Source organism: Lutra lutra, chromosome 18, assembly GCF_902655055.1.
Source record: "Lutra lutra chromosome 18, mLutLut1.2, whole genome shotgun sequence".
Lineage (NCBI taxonomy): Eukaryota > Metazoa > Chordata > Mammalia > Carnivora > Mustelidae > Lutra > Lutra lutra.
Window position 1 is genome coordinate 35037938 of NC_062295.1, and position 23326 is coordinate 35061263.

General features: G+C 55.6%; 2 protein-coding genes across 2 annotated transcripts in view; one reads left to right on the forward strand and one right to left on the reverse strand.

Annotated features, from left to right (window-relative positions):
- The window catches only part of BAIAP2L1 (BAR/IMD domain containing adaptor protein 2 like 1), a 96328-nt gene extending 83507 nt beyond the window's left edge, over positions 1-12821 (forward strand). The window contains exons 13-14 of the mRNA XM_047714221.1: positions 10152-10189; positions 10666-12821. Coding sequence (XP_047570177.1) covers positions 10152-10189; positions 10666-10741 — 114 coding nt within the window. The 3' untranslated portion in view covers positions 10742-12821. The remainder of the gene's footprint in view (positions 1-10151; positions 10190-10665) is intronic.
- BRI3 (brain protein I3) lies at positions 12559-21820 on the reverse strand. The gene is made up of 3 exons (XM_047714223.1): positions 21460-21820; positions 20806-20908; positions 12559-12971 (listed from the first exon to the last, which is right to left on the reverse strand). Exons 1-3 carry the CDS (start codon positions 21599-21601, stop codon positions 12839-12841), a joined length of 378 nt encoding a protein of 125 aa, XP_047570179.1. The 5' UTR covers positions 21602-21820; the 3' UTR covers positions 12559-12838.
- Between the last annotated feature and the right edge of the window lie 1506 nt (positions 21821-23326).

Below are 23326 nucleotides of genomic sequence, written 5' to 3' on the forward strand. Positions count from 1 at the left end.
GCTCAGGATCCAGGAATATGAGGTATTCCATTCTGGGGTGACCTGTCTATAGTGCCTTCTCCTGTTTTTGATTTCCAGCTTTTTTTTTAAGGGAAAAATTCAAACATAATAAAAGGTGGAAAGAATAAAGCCTTTTTTTTTAAAGATTTACTTGAAAGAGAGCACACATGTATGTGCATACAATCAGGGGAGAGGGAGAGAGAATCCCAAGCAGACTCCAAGTTGAGCACGGAGCCTAAGGTGGGGCTTGATCCCACAACCCATGAGATCATGGTCTGAGCTGAAACCAAGAGTTATTGGATGCCTGACTGTGCCACCCGGGTGCCCCCCAAGTCTTTTTTCATCTTGCCCCTGGCCGCACCCAGATCAATTTGATGCTAATTCCAAACTTCATTAGTTCATGTCTAAATCCCTTAAATATAATAATACCTTTTATTTTTACATGACCAAAACACCAATTATCATAGCTTTAGAAATTGGCAGTAATTCTTCAGTATCATCAATCAATCACTTCAAATTTCTGATTATCTTATTAAAAATTGAACAGTATCGTTCGAATCTGGATCCAGGCCAGCTCCATACATTGCAGTTGGTCACTGAGTCTCATGACGAGTGTTTTTTAATCTAAGGTTTCCCCTTCTCTTTTTCCTCCTAACTGATCTGGGAGAACCAGATTATTGGCCCTGGAGGGTGGCCCCAGCCTGGATTTCTCTAAATGCATCCACCTGGGGTCCTTCAGCACATTCCCCTTTCTCCTGTGTCCTCCACCTGGATCGGAGTCAGTGTTACTGTTTTCTTTCTTTGCCGGTTTTGTTGGTTTTGTTAGAGCATTTCATCGGTGGTGGTAGCAAGTCCATCCAGAGGGACACACCTGTCTGGTTATCTCTTCTTTTGTGATATTAGCAGCTTCAATAATAACCACCTCATTCCATTACTTTAAGGTTGTGTCTTTTAAGATAAAAGAATCTTGCCCCAAGTCATCATTAATACTGAAATTATTATTATTTTTTTTAAAGATTTTATTTATTTATTTGACAGAGAGGTCACAAGCAGGCAGAGAGGCAGGCAGAGAGAGAGGAGGAAGCAGGCTCCCCGCCGAGCAGAGAGCCCGACGTGGGGCTCGATCCCAGGACTCTGAGATCATGACCTGAGCCGAAGGCAGCGGCTTAACCCACTGAGCCACCCAGGCGCCCCTAATACTGAAATTATAAGTGAAAACACTGACATTTTAGGGCACCTGGGTGGCTCAGTCAGTTAGAGGTCTGCCTTTGACTCAGGTCATGACCCCAGGGTCCTGGGATCAAGTCCCGCATCAGGCTCCCTGCTCAGCAGGGAGTCTGCTTCTCTCTCTCCCTTCGCCTTCTACTTCCCCTGCTTCTGGGCTCACTTGCTTGCTCGCTCTCTGTGTCAAATAAATAAAATCTCTAAAAACACACACACACAAATTTTAGCCAACACAGTCTCATTTTAAAGAACAGTTTAATTTTCAGTATTTTTACCGTATTGGTAAAGCTTTCTGACAAGCATCGATGCAGTTCTTACTATACTGAATTGGACACATTGAAAAATCCTATTTATTAGTATATTCAAAAATTATATTATTTAGCATTTGGCAGTTTAAATTTATTTTTAAATTTTATTTTTAAACAACTTTGGCTGGATCAGAATAGACTGGCCATGTCAGGGGGCCGCCCCGCAAGTGCTGAGACTATCGAGTAAACTGAGGGTTTGGGGCAGAGTGCAGCTTTAGGCATGTAACTTTCTCCTGAGGGCTGGGATGGCGCTGCTGCAGGGGGTGGGCCTGTGTCTCTGGCCACCTCGTGGAAGCTGCTGCCCTTCCCGCCTCGACCTGGGTGCAGGAGTCCTTGGCTCACTTCCCGAGTGCACCTGGTCCTCGGTGTCCCAGGGCTGCCTCCAGACAAAGCTCCACACCCCAGGCCCCCCTCCCCAACACAGACCACTTTCACTGACCAGTAATCTATAGTCTCCTCACAGAGAGCAGACCTGATGGCTTCACTGGTGAGTTCTGCTCTACATGCAAAGAGTAGCTAACACCAGCCTTCTCAAAGTTCTGCCCAAAAATCGAAGAGGGGACACTTACTCATTCTGAGGCCAGTGTCACCCTGATACTCTCTGGTCAGGCCCATTTCTGTCTTTAGGCTAGAAGACTTTAGTCTTTCCATTTTAGCAGGCTTTAATGTTTGGTTTCATATAACATTTAAAAGCCCAAATATCTAATGAAAATGCCCTTCTTTTGTGGATTCCAGTGTGATTTTAGTTGTCATTGATTTTGTGAGTGTCAGAACAATGAATGTTGATGAACTCTTTTCTTAATAATTGAGACCTTCCGTTAAGAAGGCATGTTCAGCATGGGACGCCTGGGTGGCTCAGTCATTAAGCGTCTGCCTTCAGCTCAGGTCATGATCCCAGGGTTCTGGGATCGAGTCCCGCATCGGGCTCCCTGCTCAGCATTTTCCATTCGGCCTGCTTATGTTCCCTCTCTCGCTATCTCTCTCTGTCAAATAAATAAATGAAATCTTTAAGAGAAAAAAAGAATTGTACACTTTAAAAAAAAAAAAAAAAAAGGCATGTTCAGCACTTCATAGAGGTACAGAGTTAGTACCTGCAGTGCGGTCCCCTAACCTGGGTAACTAATGTTCTGCGGCACCAGACTGCTGTGACCAGCCACACTTCTTTCTTAAACACAGCCAAGCGGCTGGTGAAGGTGTGCTGCCTAGAGGGGATCTGTGGATCAGAGTGAGACCTTCCCCCTGGAATTCATCCGTTGAGCATTGACTGACAAGCTCCTGTGGTCCAGGGAAACAGAGAGGAATAAGGCAGGCCTAGAAGCTGAGTCCATTGAACGGTGTATTTATTGAAGCTGTGCAAAGAGGCGACAGAGGAGGGAGGGAGGGAGGGAGGGCTCGGGCTCCTGGCAAACATCAGAGGGGGCATCTTGGAGGCAGGTATTTGAGCCAAGTTCTAAAGGAAGAGCTCTGACAAAACACAGAGCCTTCCAGATGTGTGTTCTGGGAACTGAGGTGGCTGGGTATGGTCCAGGGCCATAGCCAGATAAGTGGTGGGATTGATAGGCCAGGAGAGAAGCACACCGAGCCAGGAAGTGTGGGCTGCATGTTATCCTTCCTCCATCCTCCTGGGTGGTATCTGCAGGTGGTGGTATCCTTGGGGTGCACCCTGGAGCCTCAAGATGGGGCAGGAGGCTGTGCGGTTGTCCAGGGAGAGTGGGCAGCGGGAGTCATGATCAGTGGAGATGGGAAGGGGTGACAAGTTAATTCAAGAGGTAAGGACTGACAGAGCCAGTGACCAGCTGGTGTAGCCTACTTGGGAGAAACCATTGTTCTCTCTTAACTCTGGAAGCAGTTCTGGTTTGCTCATGTTCATGTATTTTAGAGCTGCTTTTTTTTTATTTTTTAATTTTGAGCTCCAGATTTTTGACATGCAAACATTAAAAAAGGAAAACATTTTTGGGCAACCCTCTCAGGTCCCCTCCCTCCTTGGGAGCTTTGTACTATCATTCGATAAACTTTCCTTAAAAAGGGCAGGGGAGGGGCGCCTGGGTGGCTCAGTGGTTAAGCCGCTGCCTTCGGCTCAGGTCATGATCTCGGAGTCCTGGGATCGAACCCCGCATCGGGCTCTCTGCTCTGCGGGGAGCCTGCTTCCTCCCCTCTCTCTGCCTGCCTCTCTTCCTGCTTGTGATTGCTCTCTCTCTGTCAAATAAATAAATAAAATCTTTAAAAAAAAAAAAAAAAAGGGGGCAGGGGAGGGAGGGAGGAAGGAAGGAAGGAAGGAAGGAAGGAAATTCTTATCTGCACTTAAGTTTACACATGTAACTACTAGAAAAACATTTGTTTGGGGTGTTCTGAATAATGCAAAATAATCAGGGCCCTATTAGTATGATCATGAAGTTACTTTATGGATTTTTAAAGTACCTACAATTTGAAAGACCTGTCTTCTCACTTTTGGGGAAAAAAAGTAGTTTTCTTCCATGGATGGAAGAAATTTCATTATTTGTCTACTGTATTAAACATAGAAGGAAGTGGCATTATGGTGAAAATGTTTTCTAAAATTCTAATATGGGGGCACCTGGGTGACTCAGTTGATTGTCTTCCTTCGGCTCAGGTCATGATCTCAAGGTCCTGGGTCGAGCCCCTTGTCAGGCTCCTTAGTGGGGGGCAGGGAGAGTCTGCTTCTCCCTCTCCCTCTGTGCTCTCTCAAATAAATAAAATCCATATAAATAAAATTTTTCTAAGAATCTAAAAAAAATAGAATTATAAATTGATAAATTATCCCACTCTTGAGACAGAAATAAGGATGCTCTCCAATTAACATTTATTGATAACCGTGCACTTAAGTAAACAGATAAATTTTTTTTATCTCAAATGTTGCCATTTGCTGGATAAACAGATGCTGAAAAGAAGTTTTCTTTAAATCCACCTCGCAGTCACAGCTGCAGGTCTAAGTTAAAGAACAAAGTCCGAGTTTGTAAAAATTAAAATATCCAATCATGACACCTTATTTAAAATAGCTTATTTAAAAGTAACACTCTTCCTGCTTATAAAAATAACCCAGGGAATTTTTGTTTTGCTCCAAAGTATCTGTAATTTCACTTCCAGGATGACCACAGTTAGCACCACATTATATCTCCTTTGAGAAAACTATAGGCAAATTAATTTTAAATATTTTATCCTCCCTTCCCAGCGCCCGCACATGGGAGAATCAGAGCATTTGCTCCTATCAGGAAGCATCTGTGAGTGCCAGACGAGCCCCAGAACTGCCCCGGCTGGTGTGTGATGTGAACAGGGCTGATCCAGCTTTCTGACCTCCCAGGCTGGGAGGCCGGGGGAGAGGGGGAAACACAGACGGAGAGCAGCAGGCCCCAGAGGTCCTTGCCCCGACCGGTCCTCCAGTTCTAAGACCTCGACTGTCTGCTTCTCAGTGCCCCACCCCCATCTGAACACTTGTAAGACAAATACCACTGTCCTCTTGTGCTGTTCCTGAGGCATCAAGAGGTTGCTTTTTTTGTCTTTGTGATCTGGAGGATAATGGAAAACAGTTAATGAAGGTCACAAGAAACTATTGGCTTTTAAAAATCAGCAAAGGCCACAAGGTTTGAGGGCCTCCCTGAGCAAGGCTCCCCCCGCCATGGCTTCAGCGGCTCCCTCCCCCATCACCCTCTTCAGGACAGTCACTGTTCCTTATCTATAAGACCATAAAGAGGGTAATAACCCAAAAATAAGTACGCAGTGCTTCACAGATGCACAGTGAGATTAAAAGACTGATTTATATTCCACTTCTATCACGAACATGTTTTGAAGTAGTATTTCAAGATCCTCTGCAAACTGCAGAAAAACCCCACAACTCCGTCACGGGAGGACGGCCCGTGTGCCTCCGCTGCGGACCCCGTTCTTTCAGAGGGGCTGCTGCCTCACTATCTAGTCGGATCTGGGGCTCCAAGAACAAAACTGAAACACGTAGGCCCGCCCCAGGGAAAGACAGAAGAACTGATTTGCTCCAAAGAAATGACCTCAGGAGCAGGGGAAGCTCCTGTCGTCAGAACAGGCCTCCCAGTCTCAGTAGCCTCTCGCAAGAGCAGCCGGAGGCGCAGGATCTAATCCTCCCATATCAGGGCCTGGGCAAAGGCGATAAGTGGAGAATTTATGGCCAGACAGAAATGTCCCAGATCTGGGCTGCCCAGGACAGTAGCCGTTGAGCACTGGAAAAAGTGGATACGCAACTAAGGAGTTTGTGTTTGTATTTAATTTTAATGCGAATAGTCATAGGGGTAGTGGGGTATACCCATGTTGGACAGTCAGGTACAGAGTGTCCAGAACAGAACAGTGTTCCGTTTAAAAGCCGCAGCTAGGAATGTGCTGGTTGAGAAGCATGGAGCATGACTGCGGCCTGCCCGGTAGCCCCTGAGGGCTGGGCACATGGTCCTAGAATTTTGTATCTCAAAAGTTCTTCCGCCAAAGAGCTGATAATTTATTTTTCCTAAACTAAGATGTTTAAGCCAGCTGATGATGGTAGGGAAAGGTATGTCCTATGTCAGCCAAATGCTGGGATCCACGGCAGCTGGTAAAGCATCTTAATGCTTTTATACGTATTTTTTGATGTACAGCTGTTCGTTAATGCCAATTACATGTAGGGTTTTGGTGAAGCACCAGGATCCTTCGGCTTAAGTACACCAAACACCCGGGCCTGGGAGCCGCCTACTGTAGAGGAGGGTGTGCTCCTGCATCCTCCACCCCACAGTTCTGTGGCGGCCCCGGGATGTTCTGACTGGGGGCTGGGGGGCAGGTCCCCAGGACCGAACTGTCGCCGCAGCAGAATTGTTGCACATGGAGAACTGGGCTCTAAAACGCTCCTGGAAAACTTAGCCCGGCTCCACACGCACTTGCTTCTCAGAGCGATCGCCGCCTGAGCGAGAGGCCCGGGGCGCGGCTTTGTCTGCACCTACTCTCCAGGGTGGGCACCTTGGTTTCAAAAGAGCCCTTGCCCCGGGGCGGTTGGCTCTTCCCTGTCTGGCCTTCGGTGTCCCCATTTGAGGAATAAGGGGTTGAACTAGTTCGGAGGTGATGATTCAGGAGGTCCGTGCCGCCCGCTGCCGAGAACCTGCATCGGCCGTGAGCTGTCAGGGCTGCTGGTGGTGCCTTAAGAGCCGAGCTCCAGCGGCTTCAGACAGGAAGGGCACCACCGGTTCCATGGGAGTGGCAGCCCAGGGAGCGTCGCTACGGAGGCTGCCTCAGGGCCCTCTCATCACTCATCTTGGCTTCCGGTATGTGGGCTCCCCACTCAGCATTCTCACTGGGCCACAGAGGTCCCTGTCTCACCTAAGTGTCTACCTGTGGCCAGAAAATGGGCTACACTGGGTGGTCTCAGCTGACCTGACCACCCATAAGCTGGGACCAAGGAGTCCCCTTGAAGGCACATGGGCACGCGGTAGACACCCGAGCAGAAATCTGGACAGTGGGAGAGGGAGGGGGAACGGACAGCCTGTGACAGTGCCCACTCAAGGTGGACTCGGCTTTCAGGTTTTCTGGGGCAAAGAATCACAAGATGTGTCCCCTTTCTGCCTTTTCCTACTCAGCCATCATCATCCGGCTGTAGGCTGTTGCTGGTCAGGCCTAAGGCCTTCACTGCCCTTACTGTTTTATGGGTATCCTGGTCCATGCTGAGGACATGCCTCGCCCATGTTGGGTCCTGGTTTCGTCACTCGATAGCCTCGTCTTGTTGAGGGGCTGGTTCCCTGGAGGGGACGCCTGGCAGTGCCTACGAGCCGTGCCTACGAGCCGTGGGTTCTGGCTTTTTGTGAGCTGTGTAGTGCGGACTCCCAGCAGGGCCCGCGGGGGTGTGACTTCTTCTGCCTGTTGCCTGCGTGACCTTGGGGGGCTCAGCTCTGCAGACACGCACTCGCACGTGCTGTGTGCCCGGAGCTGTGCATGTAGAGAAGGTGGCTCCTGGCCTGCAGAGCCCCGTCAGCCTGTGCGGAGAGGCCGAGGGCCCACAGGAGCCCTGCTGGGACAGGCCCGGTCCAGGGACCCAGGACAGAGGACAAGACAGGATTGGGGAGTACAGAGACCAGGGACCCCAAGCCCCACCACACGGCCCAGGGGAGGCAGCAGAGGGACAGGCTTGGTTGGAACGTTTGGAGGCAGCACAAGGGATGGGGCTGTGTGGTCAGGTTTGAGGTGGGAAGATCCTGAAAACGCTTCTGAGCGGTGTGACATTTGCTCCCTGATGGAACGAGGGCAGTGCCACGTGGCTTGGAGGTGCGCTTCACTGGCAAAAAAGGGAGCGGGAGGAGGGGCAGGTTTGGGGACAGCAGTCAGTTGTGACCACAGCAGTGGGCTCAGTGCAAGTGGGTTAAGGGAGAAACCTTTCTGGAAATGCCTGTTTTTGTTTTAAAGTAAACACTGAAGAATACCATATATGGAAAATGTGTGACTTTCCACAAAACAGCATGTAACCAGCACCAGATCAAGAACTAGAATGTTATCCGCCAGCGGCCTCCCCCAGCACACACACCCCGTCCCCTCTCCCAGTCCAGACTGGCCCATCTGGTGTGGTCCTCCCACGAGCCCCCCGTGCAGCGTGCCTTCGCGGCGCCCTGTTGTCGTGAGGCGTTCACTGGAGGGAAGGCAGTCGTCCCTTCTGCTGACAGACGTTCACGAGCTTCTGACGGGACTGCTCGGAGTGTCCTGGCTGGGGCTGGGGGAGTGGGTCGCGGCCCGTGTGCACGCGTGCTGCTGGGGCCAGGGCACGGGGCTCCCACCGGCCCCAGGTTTGCCCCAGCACTAAATGGCTCCAGGCTGTCCTGAGGGACTCTCGCCGTCCTCCCTCAAGTGGCTGCTGCTTCTTGCCACTTGATTTTTGGAGGACTCGGATGCCCCTCTGCCGCCGTGTGTTTGTCTCAAATGTCTGGGCCAAGTACTCGCACGGCAGAGCTTATGAAAACGGAGCCAACCGCGCTGTACCGCTGAGTGCGCCAGTCGCGGCTCAGGAGGCCCTCCTGGGAAAAAGCCGTCCGTCTTCCCCCGGAGGGCTGCTTGTGGGTCCTCAGGGAGACTTGCGTGTCTGGTTTCCAGTTCAGGGTGCAGAGCTGTCCTCGGACTTGCAGGTACACCTGGCAGGGAGACCGCGCCGCCCCCAAGGAAAGGGAGCAGGAAGGTGGTTTCCAGTGAGACTGTCAGCAGCAGGGCTGTGCGCCTCTGTGGCCAAGCACATGCCCCCTAGAGGCCACACCTGGGGAGTCTGGCGCGGCAGAAAGTGTGCTTTAGTGTGCTTTCCGGCGGCGAGGCTGCAGGCCGCCTCCTCCCAGGGGGACCTAGAGCCTCCCCTGCAGGGGGCTTCCTGCCCAAGGCCCTACACCGCTGCCGCCGCCGCCGGGGTCTGTGCACGTGCAGCGCTGCAGGGCAGGCATCCTGGTGCTTTTTAAATAAATTATAAATTAGTCTGTAACCATCCTGAAGTATGAGCACTTCCCCACTAATGACTTACTCTGACACCTGCTGGGGAAGCACGGCACGCCGGAGGAAGAAACCAATTTGCAGCCATTTAAAGCCCGATTAGGGCGTGCTGAGGGGGCAGTGGAACAGTGACACGGCATCAGGGTGCCTCCTAATGCTGGGGCTCCCCGCTGGCATGACCCTGCTGGCCCCAGGGCTCAGAGTCAAGCTCTGAGGTCCTCAGAGGCACAGAGACAGCAGGCGCGGGTCGGAAGTAGCCCAGGTGCCCGCAGCCCTTCCTCTACTTCGGGAGTATGTATGTCCAGCACCCAAGAGCGGCATCCAGAAAGAGCGCTGACCTGGACTTCCGCCTCCGAGTATGGCCTTTGACCCCCGGGTTGGCAGCAGGAGGTGGGAGGAGCTTTCAGGTCGGGGACCCTGAGACCACAGGAATCCCAGGAGCTTTCAGGCCTGTCAGGTCTGGCCCAGGGGCCTGTTACTCGGACGGTGTTACACTGCCCTCTCCTGGGCGCCACCTGGAGAATTAGCCCCACAAGCTCGCGCCAGTCATTTCTTGGAACAGCCAGAGCAGATTTAAAGCAAACGTGTAAAGCCCACAAGCTTACAGAGTGAAAGACAGAAGGTCCATACTCACCCCTGGTCCCAGCCACACTGGGAGACCCCTAAGCCCCGGCTCTGGTGGTTCCTGAAGGCAAAAACAGTGTTGCCATCGTTCCATCTCCTCTTTGCCTTCTGGAACTTTCTACCAGATCTCTGGCTGCCTGTTGGCATCAGTCTGGGCACCAAAACCCAGCAAGGTCTTATTTTTACTGTCTTCTCATGGCATCATTCAGGATGAGGCTCCAAAAAACCAACCGCGGCCACTACAGTCACGCGGCCGGAGCGCCACTGGTGAGGAGCCGCACGTCCTGGCCTCAGAGTCTGAGTTCTTCCAGTGCTTGTGAGGGTCCCTCCTTGTCTTAGGTCTTCTGTTCTTGCCCTGATTCTTTACATGACTTTAGACACTGAGATGGTCTCAGATGGACAGAGACTGCAAGGCACTTTGTAGAACAGGCATCAGCCAGCGATCGAGCCCCTTATGCTTGAGATGGCTTCACCTTCAGGTCTTGTGAAAAATGCCCCAATTTCACGAGCCTTCTGTAAACTTCGTCTTTATCTTCACAGAACGATGCAAATGGGACAGCAAAGCCTCCTTTCCTCAGGTATGTTGAACTTAGTCCATGGGGGCCTTCAGTGAGCAGCCCAGGAGGCACGACCCTGAGGCGCCTCAGGCCTGGGGCGGGGGGGTCCTGAGAGGGATGCGGCCACCTTCTGCTCATCAGTCTGGGGAGGAGGGCCTGGAAGCTCTGCCATCTTTGCTCGGGACCCCGTCTCTGCCCGGGACCCCGGGACCTGAAGGGGGACGGTGGGGAGGAAGCCTAGTCACAGGTGCGCTGGGCAGCTTAATCCAGACCCTGTCCTCGGTATTGCTCCCACCCCAGCATCTACAGCTCTGGAGAGCTGACCGGGTGGGTGGCAAGGAGAAAACTGCCACAGAGAAACGCTCGTGTTCAGAAAACGTCCAGAATTTTATACAGAAGCCATAGAATTTCAGAATGAGGACAGTAGTTCATAGCTCTTTTAAATGAAATTTCCAGCTCATAGTATTTCTGCAGCCGTCTTTTTCCTCCCCTTGCAGCGGAGAAAACCCCTTTGCCACTGTGAAACTCCGACCGACGGTGACAAACGACCGCTCCGCACCCATCATCCGATGAAGGCGGGCTTGGGAACGCCTGTTCTCCGACATTAAGTTCCCACTTGCAGAATGACAGCTGTTGGGCGCGCGCTGTAACTGTGGTAAAGCTTCGCCAAAGGGTGCCTGGTTTTAACTATATTCTACTTGAGCAGATCAACGCGGTCTCTCAATTTAACATAGTTGGGTTGATACTTCTTTATCTTCTTAAAGACGGAAATGTAATAGTTTAGTGATCAACTCAATCATTTAAAATATCTATTCTGTTCATCAGAAGGCAGTAAATTTGGTTCCAATCCTTACTGTATCATTTTTTAAATGTTCTGATTTTTTTTTTTAATAGCCAGAGTAAGGGATAGTCCGTGCTTTCATGACTGGCTTTCCGCACCCGAATGCAAAGGAGACCACAGTTTTATTTTATAAAGCATGTGCTCTTACCTAGCATTATGACGTTTATCTAAAAGAAATGATGTGTAAATTTGCATCTTAGCATGCAAATCATAACTGTAAGCAATATAAATTATGAGATTATATAAAAAGCTTTTAACTTAAAAATTTTAAACTGTTTAATCAAATGTAGAGCTACATAAGGTGGAGGAATCCCCAAGCTGCCCTCGATTTAGACGTAGGTGTAGAGCTCACAGACGTTTGGCCTGCTCCTGTCTCGGCCTTGACGTCTAGTACTCCTGCGTCTCCAGAGCTCCTGGGCTCGGCGGGTCAGAGTTACGGACTGGACTGACCAGCGACCACACACCAGGCCCTGCTGCACTTGGGCCTGACTCAGAGCGTCCCACGTGCGGGCGAGGGCCTGCTGTGAGCAAGTGTCCCCGCGGCGCTAGCTGCCCGAGGTTGCCTCCGTCGCTAGTGAACTCTGAAACGTCCTGGGGGCCAAGTTTCTCCATTTCTGAATCGTCCTGACCCCTGCCCCTCCAAAGAGCACGTAGGAAGCCAGAAGCCTGAGTGCTGTTGGCTGGGAGGGGAAGGTCTGCCTTTCGTCTGAGAGCTGCCATCATGCCCTCAGAATCGGGAAGTCCGCGCCAGTGGCCACCTTCACCCCTGGCCGCCAGAGACGGGCACTGGTTGGGAGGCGGGCAGCAGCGCACCGCACGGCCGGCCCCTGCGCTGTGCGGGCGCAAGGAGGGCCTCGTTTATCACAGCAACTTGGGTCTCGCCATAAATCCAACCTTTTCCTATAAGCTTCAAAGTGGTCACAGTCAAATGCAGGTAAACCAGTGGAAGCGTGTGACATTTCACGTTCTTGGTCCTGTCCTGCCTGCCCAGTGAACCCGGCCACCCCACCCAGGGCCGAGTTCTGTGGGCAAACGCGCGTCCTGAGCAAAGACGCGCCAGCCGGTCCAGTAAAGACAAGACAGAGTGACATCTCACTCGGGGGTCCCCGGCTTCTCCCATCTGAGTAAGAGGAGGGTTCATGGAAACGCAGCATTGGTCTCTGTGGTGGGGGTGAGGCCGCCCTGACCTCCAGGGCTCTGCTCTTCAGGATCCTCAGGCTTTGTTATGGAGATTCTCAGGCGCCTGGGTCTCAGCCCGCACAGAATTGGGGGAGGGGGAGGGCTTCTTAGGTCCTGGCACAGAGGTGCGTGCTCTGTAAATGTCAAGGTATTATGTTTTGTTACATTAATAAAATTTGGAAAGCACACTCGAGAGCTGTGGCTGTCTACGGAGGCCTAGATGAACACGGGCCAGGAGCCGGACCGCGCTGAAGCCCGGCGGCAGGGATGTTGCTCTAGTCTGTTTGGTTACAGGAACTTTCCAACGTGTACACAAGTTTGTTTGTACAGCAGCGGTGTGTGTGCACTGAAAAAGCAGAACCAGGTAAACAATGGTATGAATTTCATTTATTTAAAACAGTATTTCTCACCTTCCTCAAATTGAAGACTGCAAAAAATAAAAGCAGTGCTTGAGCTGTCATTCATCCCGGAGCAGTGCTGCTGTGTCCCCACGCTGTGACCCCTGCGCCCACGAAACCGCAGCTCACGCCATCTATCTCCCCTCGCTTTACAAAACAGTCCTGAAAGCTTAATCAAATAAAGCTACTGTACATGACATTTACATTAGAAAAAGACAGCTGGATGGAGGAAAGCCCGGTGCGGTGTTCCCTTTAAGTGAAGTTTGCTCCACAGTTAGGGCATCTTCGCTTCCTCAAGGCAAAACAGCAGATGAACCCAAATGGGAATAAGATGATGGCCAAGAAGATGCCCAGGAAGGTGAAGGAGTCCTCCAGAACCCCGACTCTGTGGAGAGAGGAGAGGGGCACTCATGTCAGGGCCCTGGGCAGAGCCACACCTAGGGAGGCCCTTCTGTCCTCAGCCCCCCACACAAGAGGGGACAGAGACCGTGAGCACGTGGGGCCCGCGGTGCCTCAGTGACCGTGTCCCCAGCTGTCTTCGCCCTTCCAGCAACAAACCCACCCAGCTGTCATGCGAGCGGGTTGCGCAGGCGGCCGCCAGCTACTGCTCGCCGCGGCTACTGCAGAAGGTGAAGGGAGGGGGAGTTACCGGAAGGAATCCTCACACCTTGACAAGAACATTCACTTTCCATGTTACCTACTGTGTTATCTGCGCCGTTACGAAAGGAGAACAAGAAGCAAATGCTAGTTTCTGTAAAAATCCTAGACCAAGGAATCTGAATCATTTTAGGGTATTTTTTTCCCCACTGTTGAAAAATTTCATTCTTCCATCCTCTAGAGGGAAATTTGAAAACCTGGTATTAGAATTCTGTCTGGGGGGGCGCCTGGGTGGCTCAGTGGGTTGGGCCGCTGCCTTCGGCTCGGGTCATGATCTCAGAGTCCTGGGATCGAGCCCCGTGTCGGGCTCTCTGCTCGGCGGGGAGCCTGCTTCCTCCTCTCTCTCTGCCTGCTTGTGATCTCTCTCTGTCAAATAAATAAAATCTAAAAAAAAAAAAACAAAAACTGTTTGGGGAAAGGTTACCATAGATTTTAGTGAAGGATTAAAATCAGCCATATTTACAAGGTCTCTAAGAAGACCACTTATCTTGAGAAATTTAATCTCCATTTCTTCTTCACAAAGTCAAGTTTATACCTTCAGGGTGCACCAGACACATGCCCAGGGGCTGTTACCCCAACCACGTGCTAGGAGTGTAGGTTGAATGACCTGAAGTCACCGCTCCCATTCCAGGATCACTTTCAGAGGCCCCAAAGGTGGGAAGTAGGAGCCATGTGCTCAGCTCTGTCACTGCTTCTTAGGCTACTTCTGGAAAGTTCTGGACAGAGCTGAAATTAAAATAACAGCTAGCTCAGCCCTAATGAACAATGCCTCACATTCCAGAGAACCAAGTTCCTCCCTAGGCAGCCAGGGACACCTCCAGCCTCATCCACCACGCTGTGAGCAGAGAGCCCTTGTGAACAGGCACTTCACCAGAATTCACCAGAACAAACATGCCAAAGCCCCCAGGGCTAGTACTGAGGAGGAAGAAAAGGGACTTCAGGGAGGAGCTCCAGGGCTGACAGGAGGTAGACCAGTAAGCAGACAGACTTGACACCCCCACCCACTCCCGGCTGCCCTCCCAGAGCCGGCCTGCCTGCGCGTCCCGCCCCTCCCTCCTCGGCCCACACCTCCGCTCCTTTGTCTTCAAATGCTGCGGAGGCCCTCCTGTGCCCACAATGCTTTGGGAGCAGCTGCCCCTCCTTTTGCCACCTTGTGCGCAGAGAAGGAAGGTTCAGCTTAATAGAAGGTCAAGTGTCAAGGTGAAGCAGCCACCAGAAGGCTCCAACACTCCAAATGCCAAACCTGCCACCGCCCCTTCTGATCACAGTTTCCTGCCCACAGCAGTGGCGACCCCGCTGGGCCAGGGCTCCAGCCCGCGCCCTCTGTCCTGCCGAGCAGGCGCCAGGCCAAGAGTCACGAGAAACAAACTAGACTGAGGAAGCCTGGTTTGCAGCAGCTTAAAGCAAAGTCCCACTCGATGCCCACTTCCCGTCCTACCCACTCAGGGAGGAGCTGCCTAAAACGTCTGCAAGGGACAGGACCCTGTAGCGCCGCTGCCCAAGGGGCTCGTCCTAAAACACCAGCTCCCCCAGTAAGCTCTGCAGAAAAGAAAAGGAAGTGTTTTAGTTAATTTGAGGAAACTCTTCCCCCATCCTGGAGTCACAGCGCAGGAGTCCGAGAAACCCCGAGGTAAAGACCCTGTCGCACTGTTCCAGCGGGCGCTTCCGTGGACCGTCCGGCCACAGGCAAGGCCGGACCCGAGGGGGAGCCAATCAGGCCTGAACTTCCGTCAGCAGAGTTGCCTGTTCTCGTCTACGCTGCTACACAAGTCTTGTAATCGGAGTCCTCTAAGGACTGCCAAGGTCGCCAGGTCCCCACACTGTTCCTCAGCCCCTGGTGGCTGTCCCTGTCCCTGGGAGCCAGACTCAACGGTGCAGACCCCACCTCGCACCTGCCCCGCCTGAAAAAGCGCCAGCGGCCTTGCTGCCCAGGGCTGAGGCTTCAGGGAGGTCCTGGGCCACACACGGGGACAGGAACGCACCTGCTCTGTCCACCGTCCTCGCCAACAGCTCCTGTAACTATGGAAGCTCATCAAGCCACTTTCCCAGCAGCTGGAGGTGGCCTAGGACACCCCCCCGCCCCGGCTCGGAGCTTTGGTACCACCCAGGTCCCCTGTCCGCCTCTCTCTCAGCCTCTACCTAAGTTCCACCCACAGTCGAAACCCCAAGAATCCCACCAGTTCACGCGCAGTTAGAATGCCCAAGGGGAAAGCGGAGGGCAGCAACGAACCAGGCCTCACAGCTGGGTCACAAGCACCAGCTGAGAACCTTCCAGAGAAGCGTGCCCTCTGTAGGAGTGTGGAGGAGGCCTTGCCCAGTGTCCCCTCCAGGGGCAAGTGAGGCCCAAGGACAGGGACTTACCTGGCCGAGCACCCACCCAGGCTGGACACTCCATGTCAGCCCACTTGCGGATCGAAGCTGTTAGCACAGCCCAGAACCCAGTGTGTCCGCTCGAAGGCTCCAAATGTCTGGGAGGAGGCCAGGCCCGAGGCGTGTCCTGCTGTCCTCCAACCCTCCGCACCCAGAGCCGTCTCCCCGCAGTGGAGGGGCGGCGGGGGCAGGAGCTATGGGTGCGGCCTAGCACACCTCCCTACACGGGGCGCCCGGCGGAGGGCAGGCGGCTGTCGGGCAGGGCGCCCACCTGCGTCTCCGAGACCTCCGCGGGCTCTCCGCGGCCCGCCATGGAGGAAACGCGGGGGGCGCGTGCACCCAGGCCCTCTCTGCCCAAGCACTACGCTTCCCAGCAGCAGAGCGGTGGGTGACGGCCGACGAGGGCCCCCGCTCCTCTGTCCTCCCTGAGGAGCACTGTCCGACGCATACAGGGGGCGCCCCTCCCCTGGCCCACCTGCCCGGGTCAGATGGCTCACCCCACCCGCCTTCACCGCACTCTAAACACGGCCTGGCCACAGGTCCCTGGGAAGGGCAAGGGCCTTTCCCTTGAGGGACGAGGGACCATCCCCTCCTTCCACAGGGTAACGACCCGAACCCGACACACTTTCAAGCCAGTGGGAGCCTCCAAGCATGGGGTCAGCCCTCAGGTCCCACACTCGCCACCCAGGAGTCCACGCACCTCTTCCAAACGATAGAAAGCCCTGCGAGAACTTGACTGTAGCTTTGTAGCGAACGCGCCTGGCCGCCACCTGTGACCTGAACTACCTCATGGCCATTTGCGGTCATAATTCATCCTCTTCACGTGAATATTCATGTCTTGCTGCAAAAATAATGTTCTCACCATGGGTACTGCCCCCAACCTCAAAAACCATGCTGGCGTAACTTACAGTTTTTAAAGATCCAGAATCTTCAGAATAGAGAAACGCAATCTGATCTCTGGGCCACTTTTGATGGAGCAAGACTCCAGGTGGCAGAACAAACCTGTCCCCAGTGCCTGTCCCCATGAGGCACTCCAAAAGGGAAGGGACGCCCCAGGACAACCCTGACCCAGGCTGCCTCCTGCAAACGGGATCACACACTCTTCCTCTCCGACTACCCCCCACTCCTGCCCCGAAAACCCCGGTCAGTTCAGAACGAGCTTCAATTCTCCACTGGCTCAGAACCCAAACCGACTGAGCAAGCCGCCCCCGTGAGGCTGGAGGCCCGCCCCACTCTTGAGCAACAGACGGGGGGGGGGGGGGCAGGGAAGGATGTGGAAACTGGAGAAACTGGGAACTGACAAATTCTGAAAACGCTTCTTTAAACTCCTGACTCCGAGCCTGCGGAGAAAGCGGCCACTTGCCGTCTGACCGGGGCGGGCCTGGGCAAGGTTCTCGGGGAGCAGAGGACGGGGCTCCTGCCTCCCGAGGGACAGCAGACCGGCCAAGAGAGGCCGAGGGGAGTGAGGGCCGAGCGGCCCCGGGACCGGCCATCAGCAGACCCCGCAGTCCGAGGCCCCAGAGCCCCAGGGCCTTCGGGGCCACAAGCTCCAGCAGGCCCCGCTCGTCCTCGCTGCTCAGGACACAGGGCACGATCCACCCCCAGGAGCAATCCCAGACCGGCCCTCGCGGGAAGCCCAAGTCTCCCCAGGGAAGAGAAAGCAGAGACTTCGTCCCAGCGGCCTTCAGCCCGGAGCTGAGGCTCGGGGACCAAATGCCCAAAGCACACAGCCCACCGCAGACCTCACCCCGCGTGGAGGCGCCCCGTCTGGCCTTCTGCTGTCCAGCAGCCTCCACTACTCACGGGCCTCCCGGGGCAGAAGCGCACAGGGCAGGTGCCCCGGGGGGAGGGCGGCCTGCAGGAGGTGCTGCGGAGCACCCCAGCCCGGGCCTGCACCCACAGAGGCCCCGGCACTCGCGAGCTGCGCACCCTGGCCAGCGCCGCCCAGGGCACGAGTCCCAGGCGCTCCCAGTGCTGCCCTGTCAGGCTACGGAGAACCCACAAGCCGGAGGCCATGGGCAGGGCCCAGCCCACTCCTCAGGGCAAGGCCAAGGCCAGAACTAGATGCCCCATGAGCTGGGGCCCCAATAACAGGAAAGCCCCTCCCCACCCCCCGCCTGCGGCCCACTATCAGACACCCTAGGTTCTGTCACAGACACCTTCCTCTCAGGACCCCTCCACACACCCCACCCTGTCCCCCCATGCCCTGGATGTAGCCTCAGCCTGCCTCTGCCCCCCACCAGGGCTCTTCCAGGGTGGCCAGCCCCCTCCCCGCTGACCACCCCAGGACCTGACCGCTCGGGCTTCTGGGTAAGCACCCAACCCTCACAGCTGTTCTTGAGCCTCTCTTGGCTTCCAAGGCCCCACTCATTTCTGGATCTCCTCATACCGCTCCAGTTACCCCCGACTGGAGGTCTCTAAATACCCAGAGACACCCGGGCGGCTCGGTGCCTGCTGCTTTACACACGCTCTGGCCTCTGACCCATGCTGCCCATGGAGCCTTCCCGACAGGCTGCCCCGCACAGCCCACGGTGAACCCAGCCAGACCCGGGCTCCCAGACTCCGGGGGGTGCCACCTCCCCCGCTCCTGCATCGAGGGACAGCCCGCGCCCCCCAGGGGAGGATCGGCTGCAGAGAGGCCGGGCCTGGCCAAAGCCCTGGCTGGGCAAGATGGCGCCGAGTGCAGACAGACGGGGGCGAAATGAGAAGCGCGCGCACCCGCCGGGCTCCAAAGAAAAGCGTTCTCGGAGCCCACTAGAAAGGGAAGATGGGGTCAAGCTGCTTAAGATGATGGCCAAGCTGACAAGTGACACAGGCCTCTTACGCCAAGCCTCACTCAGAAGGAATCACAGACGTGTGACTTGGGCAAATCCCTGCCAAGCTACCAGGGAGGGAAGGGGACACAGCCTGGCGGGTTGCATGGAAAGGGAGACAGTGTGGTCACATGACAAGTGGCCTGTCTCCCAAGCCCCGATGCCAGACAGTGGCCTCACTGGACTGTGCCCCAGGGGACACCTCTCCACTCTCCCCATAGGGGAGCCACCCCAGGGCCATGTACCCACTCCCCAACCACAGGAAAGCTTCCTTAGGAAGCACCCGGCCTCCCCCACCTTCCCACTGCCCATCTCCCAGACCCCCCGCCCGCTGCCTGTGAAGCTGGCCCCACACCCCACCACTGCAAAGGCAGAGAAAGGCCTCCCGGAGCCAAGGGGCCACCTGCTCTCCAGCAGCAGAGGACACGGCGGGCAGCAGGTGGGAACACGCATGCCCGAAGCACCCAAGTGCTGGGGGGCCCTTACTGCCAGCATCCGTCCTTCTCAATCCGCAGACAAGAGGGATGACGGGGACAGGCCAAGAGGGAATCAGAGCCTTTGGCCCCAACTCAGTCCCCAAACTTGCTCTCAGAGCTCCCCGCTCCTCACTCCTACCACCCAGAGACAGGATAGCGATCCCCACGTGAAAAAACCCATCCCTGCGGCAAGTGCCGCGTACCTCAGCCTTCAGGAAGCTGACCTTGATCCAGATTCTGCGGGACTAGGGCTCTGGGACCCCAGTCAGCAGAAGCCACAGGCCTCTGACTCTGGGGAACGGGAAGTAGCCGGGGAAAGTGCTCCCCACTCGGGAACAGCCTCAGGGGCCTTACCGCTACTCTCCCACCCCAGACACTTGGGCCAGGAAGGGCTTCACAGAGCACCCCAAGACACCCCCACTTCCCGGGCAGGAAAACAGAGCCGAGATCCGAATGCAGCGCCTGCAGCAGGCTGGGCACCGGCTGGGATGTGACACTCAACCATGGCATAGACACTGAAATGCCAGCCAGACTGCTCTGCCCCAGACACCTTTCTGAGCCTCCTCCTAAACTGGGGAGATCACTCCAAGACTCTCCCGCCCAAAAATAGGTCCTTGGAATCCTCTCCAGCTGGCCCGACTAGAGACTCTGTCACCGAAGGACTGTGTACACAGCCAGGGCTCTTAACACCCAACACCAGCCTCAAAGCCAAAGACAGGGAGTTTCCCATCACCCCCTTCTGCACACAAGCCCCCGTGAGTCCCAGGGGCTCTCTTCACAGGTGACCTGGCCCCAACCCCTGCCCGGCCCAGTAGCATTCCTCGAGCTCTCAGGCCACGTCCCTTCTTCCTACCCTCGTGCCTTCAAATCCCAACAGCTGTGATGCCCCCAGGCGCCCACAGAGAACGTTGTCCACGAGGGTGCAAGTCATTTGTCTTTCCCCCAACCCCCTTCACGTTCCGCCAAAAGCCATATCAAAACACACACCTGTCCTGAGTTTACAGACGAGGTCCCTGTCCCACAGGCCCCCGCTACTAGGCACACGGTTGGCTCTGGAGTCCAGCCTCCTACCTGCCATCTCTGTGCGGCCCTCCCTCTCCCACACAGTGACCCCTGTGACTCTGAAACCTTTAACTTCCCCCCTGACTCCACTCTGAGCCTTCCAGCTACACCTTTGACGTTAAGTCTAAATGTAAACCAGCATTTCTCAATTTCATCTCGGAGACTTCAACTTCCTTCTGCCAGACAAGCTGAAGACCCGCACTCTTGCATCAGGCAAGCAAGGACCAAGTCTCAGCTGAATCTGAACCCTCACGACCCACACACAACAAGCACGTAGCTAGCTGCAGTTCCGACACCATAAGGACAGTTGTGAGACCCTGTTTGAGTTTAGTTTGAGAATACAAAAAAGAGCTCCTGCCCCACACAAAGAACCATGGTGTTTCCATCACCCTCTAGCTAACGGCCTGGCGTGGGTGTTGCTCCCGGGGCCTCCTGAACCTCCGGATCCCTGGACTCTCTGGCCATCTGAGTCAGGGCTCTCCTGCCAGGGCACTTCCAGGAAAAGGAAACCTCCCACCACCTTCAAGAATCAACTTTAGCGTACGAGCTGCCCAAGCGAGCACCACCTTCAAGAATCAAATGCTGGTCCCAGAACCAGGGACAGCACGTGTTACCATTTCTGCATCCCACTCAATTGGGACTCAGGGACCCCAAAACCACTCAACTCTGCAGGAAAGAAAACCCCTCCCTGATGACCCATGAAACAGTGTTGACACCTAAGGACAAATGAACCCACTCTCTCCCACACCACAGGTCAGCAGCTTGTCCCAAGACTGACCCACCTCCCAGCGAGTCTGCCTTCCTGAAGCTCTGGGGGCCAGCCCCCCCGCCTGTGACATACCTGCAGACTGGGCAGCCTCCAACGACAACGATGGAATTGGCAGGGTACCTGGTGACATTTCGACTGTGGATGTTGTAGACCCTGGGGTGGTGGGTGGGTATCCCTGTGGGCAGGAAGGCACATCAGAACGGGGCAGGGAGGAAAACTGGGAAGTCTGAGGGCTACTTCTCCTGCCGTCCCCCCACCCCGCACCCAAACTTATCCTTTCCAAAATCCAGACAACGGCCCGCCTCTACTAAGCGCCCGCTATGGGCTTTACCGGGAGCTAATTTACAGACGGCACCTGGTTAACTAAGTTAATAGGAAACAAGGCCACGGCGCTTCGCGGGATGGAGGGCCCAGGGCTCGCGACCCCCAGGCCGGCTGAGGGCCCGATAGCGGGCTCCCGGTGCGGGAGACTCACTCGCCCCCCTCCACGCCGTCCCCACGAGCTCGGCGTTCGCGGCCCCTCGGCAGCGCCCGCATGGGCACCCCCCCCACTCCCGAGCACGGCCGGGCCGCGCCCCCCGCCGCCGCGGCGTCCGGAGAAAAGTTGGTTTCGGGGTTAAAGGTCGCCACAGGTCCGGGCCCAAAGTTTGGTCCTAGGGCTGTGGGCCCGGCGCCCAGCCCCGACCCCGGCCCTCCCCGGCCCTCCCCGCCGGCCGCCGGGCGCACCTGTGACGAGGTAGGGGTAGGGCGGCGGCGGGGGCGCGGCGGGGATGGCGCCGTAGCCGTGCGGGCCGCACGCGAAGTCGCCCTGGCCGGCCTCCAGGTTGTAGGCGGGCGGCCGCTCCTGCAGCAGGGGCTTGTGGTCCATGGCGGGCGGCGCCCACCGCGCCCGGCCCGGCTCCCGCCCGGACTCTCGCAAAGACTCCCGCTCCCGCGCTGGCTCGGACTCGCGCGGACGCCCGGACCCGGCGGCGGGACCCGCTCCTCCCGGGCGGCGGCAGCGGCTGCGGGGCTGGGCCCCTCTCGGAGGCGGGCGCCGCGGGCTTCCCCTCCGCGCCTCCCCCCTGGCCAGTCACAAGACCCGGGTCACGTGGCGCGGCTCCCGGCGGGGGTGCGGCGCGGGGCGGGGCCGGAGCGGCGTCTTAAAGGGGCCGGGGCCGCGCCCGCCCCTGGCCGCCCTGTCGGACACTTGTCGGCCTTGACCCCGCGCTCTTCCCTGCCCCACCTCCACGGCCCAGAGACGGCCGCCCGAGGGGAGACTCCGCGCCACAAACACGACTGCAAAGGAGATTTCGCACTGGGGTCGCGACCTCTATGGCCCGCGGACTCCGCCCCTTCCAGCGCCTGGGCCCGCTCCACCCATCTCCGAGTGAAGACCCCCTTGGCCAGCTGGACATCTGATTCCCCGAGCCCACTCACCACCGGGAAGGGTAGGGGCCCGGGGCGGCCAGAGAAGAGTCCAGAAGGGGCGAGTACCCCGGCCGTCTCCTGGTGGTCACCGCTCCGGGGCCAAGGGGCCGGAGGCTCCGCGTTCCGAGCGACCCGGGATCCCAATCAGGGCGGCGACCCGGGTCAGTGGAAGCGCAGACTCCTGCAGAAAAAGCAGCACGTGCTTTTTCTCAGCCTTGCCTGCTCACGCTCAGCTGATGTTCATTCCCTCGGTTTTCTTCTTGATAAATTAGGTAATTTCTAGGAGTTGTAGCCGCTGATAAATAATTCCCCGCTTGGGGACAAAACTCTAAATATTGAGCACCTACTACGTGACAAGCACTGTTCCTCCGTCGTTCGTCGGTTTTGCTAATCGTCACAAAAACCCGGGAGATACTTATTAGCCCTAGTTTGCAGCCGGGCGACCGAGGCTCAGACAAGGGGAGTGGCCTAAACTTGACGCAAAGACCAACCACTAGGTTGGGTTCCCCCACTGTAGCAGTCTCATTTCGGCCCGCTAATGCTTGGTGGGTTTGTAGTAACACTTGGAAAAGAAGGATCTGCAAACTTAAAGCCCCTTACATTCGTAGCTCCTCTAGGTCTTTCCAGGGCCTTCTGTAGCCTTTGGTGTTTCCCATCTCCTTTCATGGGACCTGCAGAGTGATCCAGCAAGAGGACAAAGGACAGCTCATACCCCACCGTGTTTTTAACTTTTCCTCAGAGACTGTCTTATCCCTGGGTCACAAAGTTTAGCTCTTCAAAGCCCACTCCTGTACCAGTCGTCATCAACATCTCGGAATCCTGTGGGGGAGAAATGAGGGGCGGGCCTGACTAGCATTAGGGGAGAGCCAGGTCAAGAATGGAGACGGGTCGAGAGTGGCCCAAGACTTTGTAGCCAGCAGGGGTGCTGGCCTCGGAGAGAGATGGCCCCATAGTGTGAGAGCCCCACCAAGGAAGAATAGGGGTGCATCCCAACCTCACCAACCAGTGAAAAGTGGGCTTGAGTCAAGCCTACTAACATCTGGGCAGCTGTGGACACCCGTACGGGCCCCTATCATTCCCGGCCTTGCAACTGCTCATGAGGTAGTTCAGTGAGGTCCTTTCCGTCCAGACTAAAGTTGGCTGATGTCCTTTCAATTTCCTGATTAATTTTCCCTTCATGATA